The following is a 13,651-nucleotide window of genomic DNA, read 5'->3' on the forward strand; positions in this document are numbered from 1 at the left end:
TGTTTCTTTAAAAAAAACATTTTCTCTTTTTGAAAAAAGAATTTTTTCTATTTTTGAATGTGATTTTTTCTGAAAATATATATTTTAAAAAAAGTGAGGTTATGTTAGAATCGAAAATATGAAGGATTTGCTCATCGCGATTTTAATAAATGTAATTGTAAGTTTTCTCCGTACATTAAAAATAATTAACAAAATGATATAAATGTAAAAGAGAAACAATAATTTTCTTCTAAATATTATCATTTTCATTTTATTTTTAGTTATTTGGCTTTTAGGGCTTTAAGAAAAAATTCGAAATAAATTTAATTTTTGCCTTTTGTTTTATTTTGAAAACTATAACCTCAAAAAATATGAATAATATTTTTTTACTATTATTGTAACAACTTGTTGTGCATTTATATATATAGATATTAATTTGTTTGTTGTTTTTATTTTTGTGAATAGATAGTTGTGTCGAATGTAGTTGCACTTGAAGAGGATCTTCTTCATTCGGTGCAAGATAATGTTGCCGGTGATTCTTATAAATATTACAGTTTAATGTATGAAGGAATTGTAAAAATACATTTGATTTCCGAGTGAGTAAAAAAGAAATTGAAAATATCTTTTAAAATTTTTTATAATTTTCAAATGTTGTTTCTTTTCAGATCTGGAGACTCAGATATTTATGTTTCGCAAATAACAGCGAAACCTACTTACGATCCGAGTAATTATTGTTTACAATCGACAACTTGTGGCGAAGATATTATTTATATTCCACAAAGGTAAATTTTTATATTATTTTTTGATATAAGAAATATGTTTTTATTAAAAACATATTTCTATAGCAAATAATTTGAAAACTTATTCATTTATATTTAAATAAAAATATTTTTTTAAATTGAAAATAATTTTTTTAAATTTTAGAATAAATCGTATATAGAGTTAAATAAGTGAGAGAAATTTAATAATTTTCAGTTTCAAGAGACCTGTTAGCATTGGAGTTTACGGACATCCATCACACGAGAGCAGTCGTTTCACGCTTTCTGTTTTTCAAATTTTACTATCCGAAGGGGAAAATTTTGACGAACAGAGTCCAACGGAAATTGTCCGCAAAAAACGTCTCTCAAAAGTAATTTTATAAATTATGTATTGCAGTGTTTTTATATTTAAATATAAATATTTTCTTTATAGGAAAGAAAATGTAAATTATAATAGTTGTCGAAAAATTTTTTTTTTAATGTTAATTGCTTTTCTTCTGTAGAAAGAATCTTCTTCGCTGATCGTCACATTGTTATGGTCGCTAATCGACGTTCTTCTTCAACTACTGTTTTGACATTAAAATCCAAGGAGAACATTTCAGGATAATAGAATAGAATTGAATTGAATAAAGAAAAGAAAAATGTTGGAATACGAAACGGAAATGTTCCTCGAAACACTTCACGAGGATGGACTCGTCGTTGTTGCCAAGTAAGGAAAACGAAAAATAAAATTGAAACCTTTTTCTAAACGCAAATCTTCTCTTTTCAGGGGACTCTCTTTGGACACGGTTTTTGCGAATATAGTTCGCGCCTACTCCGATCCGAATTTTTTGGTTTTAGTCCTTGGCACAACGGACCAGGAGGAGAATTATTTCCTCGAGAAACTGCTGAGTTTTAATGTTCAACAAATGCCAAAAGTAATAACGTCACAGTGCCTTTCAGAGGAGAGGTTCGTTTTAAACAAAAGTCTACTCACCTGTTCCAATTATTAGAAGGAAAGAAATATTCTAATTTACAGTAATTAATTTTTTTCCAAACAGAGAAAGAATTTATCTCGAGGGTGGCGTTTTGTTTATATCAGGACGAATCTTAGTTGTGGATTTGTTAAAGAAACGAGTTCCATTGCATTTGGTGTCGGGGATTTTAGTGTATCGCGCGCACAATATTATAAATTCGTATCAAGAGGCATTCGCTCTTCGTCTCTATCGTCAAGTTAACAAGGTATTCATTTTAAATTTCTGCTTATAAATCTAGAATAATTAATGAGATATAATTTCAGACTGGATTCATTAAAGCATTCACCAGTTCTGCCTTATCGTTCACCGTTGGATTTTCTCAAGTTGAACGTGTAATGAGGACATTATTTGTTACAAAATTGTATCTTTGGCCTCGGTTTCATTCCACGGTGAAAAAATGTCTATCGAAACGCGAGGTAATTAAAATTATTTAATTTTTCTTTCACCCATAGAATTAAATTAATCCATTTATTTATCGAGTTGATACAAAAAAGGAAAAAATAATCATCTACGGATGTTATGGACAGAATCTCCCTATAATTAATATTTATAGAATGAAATAATAAATCTGAAAACAATTTTGTTTGTCAATGCAATTTTATTTAATCTTTTCAGCCGGAAGTCGTGGAATTACACGTTTCACTCACACCAAAAATGTTGAGCATTCAAACTGCTCTACTCGATATTATGAACTACATTGTCAAGGAACTGAAGAGAAATAATAAATTTGTAAGTTTTATTGATTTTATTATTGTTTCCAAAAAAATGGACGTTAATAATAAGGAGAAAAAGATTTTTTTCTAAAATAAAATAAGTAACAAGTTTGTCAACTTCCTGTTTATTCTAGTTAGAACTAGATGAATTGACAGTGGAAAATGCAGTGGCGAAGAAATTTCACAAATTCTTGCAACAACAATTGGATCCAATTTGGCATCAATTGAGTCAGAAGACGAAAATTCTAATTGCCGATTTGAAAACTCTGCGGTCATTGCTCATGTAAGTGATGATGAAAACTAACTAGGTCCGTAAATTCGCTTCAAGTCCGTGAAGGTCAGTTTTTTTTTAAAAAGGACGAAAAGTTCGTAAATTGTACGATATAATTTGGTGACTTTTAGAGAAATTACAAATCATTGCAGAAATTCGATTATTTTCAAAAGTAATAAAGTTCTTTGCAGAAATCCAATTATGTTCAAAATTTCAATTATCTTTAGAAATAATTAAATTCTTCTTCGAAATTCAATTATTTTCAAAAATTTTCCTCAATTCAATGATTTTTAATATCTAGGTATTATTTTTTTAATAAAATTTTCCAAAAGAAATACTTGAACTGGTTCGAGCCCTGCTCTTGATAAAAAAGAAAAATTAGAAATGAATTATTATATAAATAAGAAATGATTTATTTTGTTATTACTATGCACAGGTGTTTGACGCACGAGGATGCTGTCTCATTTTACGCGATGCTCAACAATTTACGGACAATGGATTACGCGATTAAAAGCAGTGGATGGATGGTTTTGGATATTGTCGAAAGTATGTTTAAAGCTGCAAAAGCTCGCGTTTACAACGACAAAAATGGTAATTATAATTCATTATTTCTAAAGAAATTCATTGTCTTTAAGCAAATATTCACATTTTCCTTCCACTAGTTACAATAATAAATTGTCATCTTCTTTTTCAAACAGAATTGAAGCCGGAATTAAATCCAAAGTGGGAGGCCTTATCGGAAATTGTCACGGAAATTCATCGGAATGATGCGAAGAGTAGAAAAAGCGATGATCCGCCGCCGAAAATTTTAATTTTAACCCAAGATTTCACAATGTGTAAGCAGGTGAAAAATTTCTTGACTCAAGGTGGCGAAGACTATTTAGGTAATTTAGCGAAGAGAAAATTGAAATCAAAAAAGAATTCATCATCGAAAAAAACTGAAACTGGGTATGTAAAATTTATTTTATTATTAGAGTAATTGTTAAGTTTTAAATTTTAATTGAAAAATTAAAGAAATAAATAAACAAATTAAGAAAAATATTTATTTTTTGAAATGTAAAGAATAAAAGTAGAAAAAGAAGGAAAGAATTTATTTTTCTTAAATTTTTCTTTCTCTAGATCGATAGTGAAGAAAAAAAGAACGGAGAAAATGTCGGAAAACCCCGAAGAAATGAAGAACGATAATGATGAAGATAATAATGATGACGATGATGAAATTGAAGAACAATTGGAAAGTTACGTTTTAACATTGTCGCAAAAAATTACCGATGAAATGAATTCGGAGAAATTACTTTATCAATCACAATTTGAACATTGTTCTCAGGTAAAAACTTTGATTTCAATACCTATTTTTTTCGAATTTTTTCCTTATAAAAAAATAGAAAAAGAAAAATTGTTTCCTTTTTATTTTTAATTATTATTGCTTTACAAGATCGCAGAAATGGATTTGACGACAATTACGACGGAAGCTCCGATTGTCGTCGTTCAGTCTCTGAAAAAAGGTGGTGATTCAATGGCTTTGCAAAAAATTTTAAACGAAATTGCCCCGAGTTTTGTGGTTTTGTACACAGCTGATATTTCCACTGTTCGTCAATTGGAGGTAAAAACAAGTAAAAGGAAAACTTGAAACAAGAAAAGAATTTATTTAAAACTAATTTTTCTTTCCTCGTTCAACAGATTTATCAAAATAGAAATGTTTCACTGCATTTGGTGGTTTATTTCTTGATTTACGGCGGATCAGTTGAAGAACAAGCGTATCTCACGTCATTGAGAAGAGAGAAGGACGCTTTTGAAAAATTAATCAAATCTAAAACGGTAAGAAATATAGTTTTATTTAAATAATTGCAGTATGTTTACAAAAAAGATTACTTTTTTCTCTTGGTGTTGGAAAAATTGATGAATTTTAATTTTCCTTCTAAAGACGATGGTTGTGCCAGTGGAGCAGGACGGAAAATCCGAGGATTGTTCGGCGTTTCCGTCAACATCGTCGGACGAAACATTGAATACAAGGCAGGGAGGAATCGAAGACGAAAATTCACAAATAGTTCCGAAAATTATCGTTGACATGAGAGAATTTCGAAGTGAATTGCCGGCAATTTTACACAAACGAGGAATTGAAATTGAACCAGTCACGATTGTTGTGAGTATTACTTGAAAATGTATTCTTTTCATTATTATTTACTTTTTATCAGTACAAATACTTATTTCAATAAATTATCCATAAAAGAATTCTTTTTCAATTAATAAACGAAAAGGGGTAAAAATTAAAATTTTACAGGTCGGAGATTATATTTTAACACCGGAAATTTGTGTGGAACGAAAAAGTATTTCGGATTTAATTGGATCCTTAAATTCGGGGAGATTGTATAATCAGGCAATTTCAATGACGCGATATTACGCAAAACCTATGCTTCTAATCGAATTCGATGAAAATAAACCATTTTGCTTTCAGGTAAGTAAATAGATAAAGAAGAAAAGTAAAGAATTAAATTTTGTATTTAAATTATTACGTTTCATTTCACAGGGAAATTATTATGTCAGTAAAGATATGAAGAGCTCGGAAATTACCGCCAAATTACAATTGTTGACGATTCATTTTCCCCGATTAAAATTGGTTTGGTCCCCGAGTCCTAATGCAACTGCTCAACTTTTCGAGGAACTCAAGGTATTCATTTCATTAGAATCTCTCCCCCTAAAAGTAATATGTAATAATTAAGGCAAATTAACGAAAGGAATAAAAAGAAATTCAACTAGATTTTTATTTTCTGTCACTTTTTTCTAGAAAGGAAAAGAAGAGCCGGATGCTGTGAGAGCGGCACAAGTTGGAATTGATTCTGAGGGAGACGAAAGAATTACGGCTGAAAAATATAATTGCAACATTCAAGATTTTGTCGCTAAACTACCGGGTGTTAATACAAAAAATTTACGCCTCATTTTAAATAAAGGACATTCTCTCGATCACCTCATTCAACTAAATTTGGTAAAAAATACTATTTTCTGTTTTTTATTAATTAAAAATTCATTAAATTAAATTCTATTTATTCAAATAGTTTTGCGGTTACTTATATTTGTATAGTTATTATTCTTAATTATTTATTTTTTTATGTATCACTATTTTTCTTGTTTTATTAGGACGAATTGGTCGAATTGGTGGGAAATAAAAATGATGCGCAATTACTTTACCGAGCACTGCACGAAAAATTTAAATCCGAAGCACAACCGTCAACGAGTTCGGGTCTTAAAAAATTTTCAAAAGTCAAAAATCGAGGATTGTTCTTCAAAAGTAAGTAGAAAGGAATTAAGAAATAAAAAGATTCTGTACAAATTCGATCTCGTATTTTAGTAAAATGTTCTTTTTTGTCAATTATGTAAAAAGTAGAATACTGATAATTTATTGTTTATAAAAAAGAAAGAAAACTAGTAATTAGTCGATTAAATAAAGTATTTGTTTGTAAAATAGGAAGAGATTTTTCATTATTTCCGAAAAAATCCAAAATTTATCTAAAATATTAGTTTAAAAATCATTTTTTTACACAAATATGTAAAAATTGATGATTCTAACATTTTCTTGTTACACAAAAATTATTTTTCTCCTATTCTTTTTTGTCTGTACATTTTAATAAAAACTAATGTAATTAAACGTAAATTAAAAAAAAACATTTTTCGAAAATAAAAACGATTATCGAAAATTTTAAGATATTATTTATATTTGTATTCTTCAGTAGAGATATTATTTATTTATAAATTAAAAATCTTTTTCGTAACTATTGACAAATTTCCGAAGACGAATCCTCATCTTCATTGCAATTCGAATCCAAATTGTACAAAAACGAATCGTTCTCGTACATTGGAAAATAAAATCTGAAATCACAAAATAAATAAATATTAGAATCATTGTTTTGTTCAGAAAACTATGTTTAATTAAGCTTTTTAAAAACATGAATTACTTTATTTTAAATCTAAATTAATTTTATAAAGAATTACAAATTAAAAGGAAAAACTTACTCGGGTTGATCCCAAATCTCTTTTGCGGGCAATTTATAATGATTTTCCCGTGTTATGTGCTCAGTGAGTTGTTCAAAATGGCCATCGCAAAAAATACATCTTTTCACGTGCATCTGTTTGCGTGCGTAATTGACAATTTTCACTCTTTGATAGAAATTATAATTGCGCGTTATTAAATCAAAATCAAAGCCGTGATCTTCCTTCATGTGATGTAAAATATCGTTAAAGTCATTTTTAATTGTTTGGCAAAATAAACAATTAACATCGACATTCTCGCTATTCCAATCGGACCAATTTTCCTCCTCATTGTCACTACTAAATCCGCTCGGGTCTTCCGTTTCTTCAATCTGCGACTAATTTTTTATTTTCTTCATTTCTCTTACTTTTTATTTTTTGTACCTATTACAAATTTTAAGAAAGAAAATAATAAACTCACCTGTTTTTCTCTCCAAGTGCAATTTGGCTCCAAGTAATTATTAATGTAAAATTTATCGTACGATTTATTATTGGGATTTATTCGTTTGTGTAATTTTTTCCTCATATGTTCCTTCAGAACGGCACGATCCTTGAATTCTTTTTCACAATAAATGCAAATTAAACTGAGAAAAGAAATATTAAATTAAAATTTTTTCATATCAGCTTCTCTACATTAGAAATTAAAGAAAAACGTTTAAACAAAAAAATTAAAAAGAATAAATTAAGAAATATTATAGATTTTTTCCATTTAAAACAATATTCAGAAATAAAAAGAAAAACGGAAGGAAAACTACCTTTCGATTTTATTTTCAATTTGATCTAAAAGTTGATCGATTAGCACTAAATTTTCTGTTTTTCCAAGTTGAATATTGTGCTTTTCGGATAAATGTTTAACATATAATATACGAGATTCGGAAAATTCAGTGCGACAAAACATGCAACCTCTTTGGAAACTTTTATCACTTCTCTCTCGTAATTGCTCCTCAAGAATCCATTCCTTTAATTATAATTAACTGATTAATTATACATACTTATTAACGTAATAATACAAATTTAAAATACTTATAAGGAAAAATAAACAAAAAATTACAAACAGAATAAAAGAAATTAAAAGAAAGAAAGAAAGGGAAATTGGAAAGAACAAAAAAGTTTAATATAAAAAAACATGGAAATATAAATAAATACATAAATAAAAATCAACGTGTACCAATTTTTCTCGTCTCAATTCACTACGAAGCGTTTTATCCTCAGCAATACAATCCGAGAGTAAAAAATAATTTTCATTTTTACTCGCTTTTCCATCTGGCGTACAGTCGCCTAAAAATGTTGTACAAAATTTCGTTAATGGTTCATCGCGAAATTTCACTCGCCAATAGTTGACATAACTGAAAAGAAAATACAATTTTTATATATAAGCGTTTTGGAAAAAAATAGAAAAATACTTGTTTCGTTTATTCTAAAAATGTAAATTTAATATTTTAATTACCTTTTGAGGCTGGCAATTTTATTTACATCGCCAATTACTAATCGATGTTCAGTAAAAATATGAGTGAGAAAATCTTTTTCATTTGTAGGTAAAATAAAAATATTTTCGCACAATAAACATCTTGTATCTTTCGGGTTATCGTCCAACTCAACAAATTGTGATTTTAACTTAGTTTTCTTATTTTCTGTATTTACTGAAATTACATATAAGAAATAATTAATAAACTAATTATATAATTTACATATACACAAAAAAAACAAAATCAAATTTTGAGGTTATGAAAAATTAATTTGTTAATTTAACATTTTTCTCTCTTTTCTTGAATTTAAATTCAAATTAATTTCAAAGTCACATTATAATTTTGACATAGTTCAATATTAAATTTAAAAAATGGTTAGAAATTCGTGATTTACACAAAAACCAAATAAAGGGGATTTTTCAAAATAAAAAACAATTTTTCTTTTACCATTTTCTGTCATTTTCCAATATTCCAAAAATATAGTATCGTTATTTGATACAAATTTGTACAATTTAAACAAATAACATAATTTATAATCGCATTTTTATAAATAACACAACAATAACAAAAAATTATATCTATACTTGTCAAAAATAGCAGACGACAAATTCTGCGCTACCAAACTGAAAATACGAAATGAAAATTTAATACAAAGTTATATTAACTAGGTATATTAATGTTAAAAAAATTAAAAATTTTCAATGAAAAAAGCGATTTTTTAATTTACAGAACAGTATTAAAGTAATTAAATAATAATTAATAAAATATGAACAATATTCAGTCAAAATATTTTTATTATGCATCAATAATAAAACATTCCAAGTCTTTTATCAAAAGATAAAAATCTTCGTAACAGTCTTAGTTTAAATATATAATTCTGAAATTTATTCACTATTTACATAAGTAACAGTATCAGGAAATATTTTTAATATTTTTTCTTTCAACTTTTTTCAAAATTATTAACACTTGTATTTAAATTACCCGCCTTTTGACATTTTAACATGTTTGGCACACCTGAACTATTCGCTCTAAAGCCAACTTCAACTTGTGACTTACTTCAAGTTTAATTTTTAATACTTTGCATTCTTTGCATATTTGTCTTATACAATTGTTTTTAAGTTATAAAGTCGAATAAGTATTTCTTGAAAAATCGTCTACTGTGTTAAAAAACATTCGAAACAAACAAATAAAATTCCAACAAAATCCAGTATCAGTTAAAATAAAAAATATTACGTGAAAAACAGTGAAAACGCAATTTTAAGGTTATGTTGCACCCGGTTTCATTGACTCACACTTGTTTTTTCTTATTATTATTAGAGTTGAAAAATAATTGAAATAGCATTAAAATATGACAGAAGTGTAATGCCAAACTACTGGAAACTGTACTTGGATATGTATTCCAACATAATTCGATAACACCGAGAATTGCAAACTTCGTAACACTTGAGAAATTTGTGCACCAAATTAAGTAAGGTAATGTATGATAATACCAAACATAAAATTGATAATGCAACGAGCGGCTAAATGCAATACCAATAAAATTAGCCGTAAAAAATGGCAAAACAAATAATTGTCCCAAACTTTGTGTATCAAATTTTTCCGTTTTACTCAATTGTGAATTGACGTCATAGTCAATTTTTTTCAATTTCGCGTAAGATTTTAAATAAACGATCCACGACGGTGCAAAGACGATTAAAGTTAAAATATGCATTATCAACAATGTGAAATGAAAGTATTTATCGAGGAAAAATTCCTCCGGTAAGAAGCGCCAATTAACCGTCCACTGAAATTGGAAAACCCTCGCGAAATCAAATGCACCGATTAAATAAGCAAGGGGGTTTTGCAACAAAAATGGCAGAGCCAATAACACTTGTATCACTGCACAAACAGTTAAATGCAAAATTGTTCGCAGTGGCCCCAAATTAACTAAATAAGCAATCAAAAGTGCCGGAGAAAATAACAGAATGTTCATTTTCACCGAAACAGCGAGACTGTAGAGCACACTCCCGAACAACCATTTCTCATCCATAAATGCATTGAGACTCGCGAACAAGAGAATCACTGCAATCGGATCATTAAACAAACGGAGGACAAATATCGAGTGTATTCTGTACGAGGTGCAACATATCAAAAGCAATGCGTAGGGGGGAATTTTCTTTGTCCTCGCGTAAATTCGAAAGACGAGGGCCAATTGAATTAAGTAGAGTGCGGCGAATAAATATTGAGCGAGTTTCACGTTAGTTCCATTTGAGGTTATGTAGTAGAGTGCGGAGAAGATGTAGACAAATCCAGCTGGGTAGACGAGCGGTCCAGTGTCCCCTTTAAGCATTGAATAGTCCCGCGTTCCATTCAAAAAACCCTCCACCTCCTGCATATATGCACGCCAGTCGATTTCCGTATATTTCACTCGTTCAATTATGAAAATATTGAGGAATATCTCGACAATGAGAAATAATATTGCCGGCAGGTATAGCTGTCGTGGATCGGTTGCCAGTGTTTTTATTTCACTCCATTTCGTTAGTTTTCTCACATAACTGAAGAATTTCGGATTATTTTTTGATGTTTTGAGGTTGGAACGATTTTCCCTTCGCGGTGGCATTTTTGGTATTTTTCACCTTTTCACAAAAGTATTTTGGGCATTTACTTCAATTATTGACATTGACACCGATCACCGAGAAAATAATTATGCGAACTGTCCGGGGGTTATTCTTTTACTGACAGCAATTGTGGAAGCACCTTTAGAGTTTAGGCTGAGTCCACAATAGATCAATTTTGAGACCAAAGTTAAGGTTGAGTCCACAAATCAAGGAACACGGCATTGAAAAGAAAAGGACGCAGACAGCTTCTGTCATTTTCTTTTTCATGCGAGGCAAAGAAAAAGAACTACTCCAGGGTTGGGTTGCGTATAAGAATTTCCCCGAATTCTCCCGCTCCGTGGTTTTGAAAAGTGGGAGATGAGCCAATCAATGAGTGAAATGTCATTGCATTTTGAGACGCGTTCAAGCGAATGGAATTGACCAATGAAATGTCGCCAGCTGGGATTCCGGGATTTTGACAGGCAACGTGTATAAAGTCAGTAATTTTTGTGAAACACCCATCAAAAACAGAGTGTGAAACTTAATGTGAATAACGTTGTGAATTGAATAATACATTATTGTTTCTTTAAATAAAAGTAATAAATTAGTTGTAGTAATATAATTAATTTAAATCATTCACAAAAGGTAAGTGCGATTATATTATTAAAGAAATATATAAATATTCTTTTCTTTACATTCTCTATGTTATCTTTTTTATTTTGTATACGTAAACAAATTGAAAATATATAATTATTCTCGTTGAGCTCCCTTAAAGTATTTTTTAATTTTTATTATTTTGAGTTTGTGTTTTATTTCGATGGTTTTTTTTAATCGTTTATTTTAACTTTTCGGGAAATAACCTCAAAATTTGCGGGAATTTTCAATTTACTTTTTTAACTATAAAATAAGAGGAAAACAATACAAAAAAAGAGAGAATCGAAAGCGAAAATTTTTGTTTTACTAGAAAAATTGTTATTAATGTTACTTTTTTTCAAATCTAGAAAAATGAAGTATCTTTTACTGGCAGTTGCAGTTTTTGCTGCATTTGAGACGATTTCGGCTTTAAAAGAAGGAGAATGTGAAGGTAAATTGAAGCAATTCTTTCTATTCATTTATTGTAAAAATTCAAAGTCTACTCTTAAATAAAAACTTTTCCTTTCTTTGTAGTTTGTGTGGCGACTGTAAATAAATTTGTTGCAACTTTAAACGATGAGGATAAGAAAGCGCCGAAAACAATTGAGGAAAAATTCAAAAAATACTGCAAAACATCGAAATCTAAGGAACATCGATTTGTAAGTTCAAAAAATTACGAAACTAAAAATAGGGTGTCTACTAACCGGGAAATTCGAGAAATAATTGAGAATTTTATTAGACCGGGAATAAGCCAGGAATTTTATGCCAAACCGGGAATTTTTTCAGCAAATTAAAAAAAAATTCTACGCAAACATTTAATTATTTTCATAAATAATAACATTCTTTGGAAGAATTCAATTACTTTTAGGTATAAATAGTAAAATTCTTTGCTGAAATTCAATTAGTGTCAATACATATTTTAAAAAATTGAATTAATTACATTTTCAATTTGATAAGAAAAAAACCGAGAAAAATGAAGACAAAGCCGGGAAAAAACCAGGAATTTTGTTGAACGAAAATAGTAGACACACTGTAAAAAAATAATAAAGAAAAATATAAATGAATTGAATTACATGTTAATAATATTGAAAAGAAAATAATCGAAAATAAATTTTTTTAGTGTTATTACCTCGGCGGCTTGGAAGAATCGGCTACAGGAATTTTGGGCGAATTGAGTAAACCAATTTCATGGTCTATGCCAGCAGACAAAATTTGTGAAAAGTTGAAAAAGAAAGATTCACAAATTTGCGACTTGAGATTTGGTAAGAAAATTTCAATTCCAATTTTTCAAAACATTTCAATTTAATTGGTTTTTAAAATAATTTTTTATATTTATAAACCTGAAAATATTCAAGAAAAACAGAATAATGTTTATATTCAACCTGATAATTAATAATTTTCCAGTTGTATGTGAATTTAATTTTCTATGTCATTTGCAGAGAAGCAAATTGACTTGAACACTGTGGACTTGAAGAAATTGAAGGTACGCGATTTGAAGAAGATTCTAAACGATTGGGACGAGACGTGCGACGGATGCCTCGAGAAATCCGATTACATTCATCGAATCGAAGAACTCAAACCGCAGTATTCGACTCAACAGAAAACTGAACTTTGAACAGAATATTAAAAACTGTTTTAGACGGAAAAGCAAAAGTATATGTTTAAAAAAAGAAATCACTCCAAGTTCATTAAAATAATTTCTGATCTCGCGAATCGAGATATGAAATTGAAAAGAACTTGTGTGCAAATAATTATTATCAATTTCAAACAATTAACTAATTAATTAATGTTTCGAGATTAATAAATTATTAATTTCATTAATAAATTATTAAAACATTCTTAATGATAATAATTAATTATTGATTGATAATTGATGATTTTTCAGTGATTTATTAGTGAATAATTGATTAATTCAACGTGGACAATTAATAATTGATTATTTCAATTATTAATTGAAATTTTTTCTCAATTTTGTACATAACGTTTTCAATTTTGGACTGAGTACATTTTCCTCTTTATTTTGTTAATTTACTGTTTATGATTTGTTTGTTTGTTTGTTTTACACTTAATCGACTTTATTGCGGAAGAAAAATATTTTGAATTATTCATTTCCATATTTTTCTTTAGCAAAATGTGAACAATTTCCTATAAAAGTTTTCCAATTAAATAAAAATTCATTTTTTTCATTAAAGGAATAAAAAATTCATTTTTCAAAAAGG

The 13,651-nt window shown here is 28.6% G+C and overlaps 4 protein-coding genes across 4 annotated transcripts; 2 read left to right on the forward strand and 2 right to left on the reverse strand.

Moving 5' to 3' along the window:
- Positions 1-107: 107 nt before the first annotated feature.
- On the forward strand, positions 108-6,196 carry LOC122504965 (DNA repair endonuclease XPF). The gene is made up of 20 exons (XM_043616350.1): positions 108-157; positions 445-575; positions 645-761; positions 955-1,084; positions 1,370-1,446; positions 1,507-1,686; positions 1,778-1,958; positions 2,017-2,169; positions 2,369-2,482; positions 2,601-2,749; positions 3,174-3,328; positions 3,436-3,685; positions 3,857-4,061; positions 4,170-4,337; positions 4,415-4,552; positions 4,659-4,877; positions 5,016-5,189; positions 5,262-5,402; positions 5,520-5,717; positions 5,870-6,196. The coding sequence occupies exons 1-20, from the start codon at positions 119-121 to the stop codon at positions 6,026-6,028; spliced, it is 3,078 nt and encodes a 1,025-aa protein (XP_043472285.1). The 5' UTR covers positions 108-118; the 3' UTR covers positions 6,029-6,196.
- Positions 6,197-6,422: 226 nt separating this feature from the next.
- On the reverse strand, positions 6,423-8,835 carry LOC122504969 (zinc finger protein 277). The gene is made up of 7 exons (XM_043616360.1): positions 8,671-8,835; positions 8,205-8,397; positions 7,926-8,103; positions 7,513-7,715; positions 7,179-7,341; positions 6,743-7,095; positions 6,423-6,598 (listed from the first exon to the last, which is right to left on the reverse strand). Exons 1-7 carry the CDS (start codon positions 8,681-8,683, stop codon positions 6,502-6,504), a joined length of 1,200 nt encoding a protein of 399 aa, XP_043472295.1. The 5' UTR covers positions 8,684-8,835; the 3' UTR covers positions 6,423-6,501.
- Positions 8,836-8,999: 164 nt separating this feature from the next.
- Positions 9,000-10,943, reverse strand: LOC122504968 (lethal(2)neighbour of Tid protein). Its single transcript, XM_043616359.1, has one exon. The coding sequence runs from the start codon at positions 10,820-10,822 to the stop codon at positions 9,512-9,514; it is 1,311 nt and encodes a 436-aa protein (XP_043472294.1). The 5' UTR covers positions 10,823-10,943; the 3' UTR covers positions 9,000-9,511.
- A 318-nt stretch (positions 10,944-11,261) lies between these two features.
- LOC122504970 (mesencephalic astrocyte-derived neurotrophic factor homolog) lies at positions 11,262-13,639 on the forward strand. Its single transcript, XM_043616361.1, has 5 exons — positions 11,262-11,444; positions 11,801-11,883; positions 11,967-12,091; positions 12,553-12,694; positions 12,872-13,639. Exons 2-5 carry the CDS (start codon positions 11,805-11,807, stop codon positions 13,045-13,047), a joined length of 522 nt encoding a protein of 173 aa, XP_043472296.1. The 5' UTR covers positions 11,262-11,444; positions 11,801-11,804; the 3' UTR covers positions 13,048-13,639.
- Positions 13,640-13,651: the final 12 nt, after the last annotated feature.

The sequence above is a fragment of the Leptopilina heterotoma genome, unplaced genomic scaffold (assembly GCF_015476425.1).
Source record: "Leptopilina heterotoma isolate Lh14 unplaced genomic scaffold, ASM1547642v1 Lhet_325, whole genome shotgun sequence".
NCBI classification, from domain to species: Eukaryota; Metazoa; Arthropoda; class Insecta; order Hymenoptera; family Figitidae; genus Leptopilina; species Leptopilina heterotoma.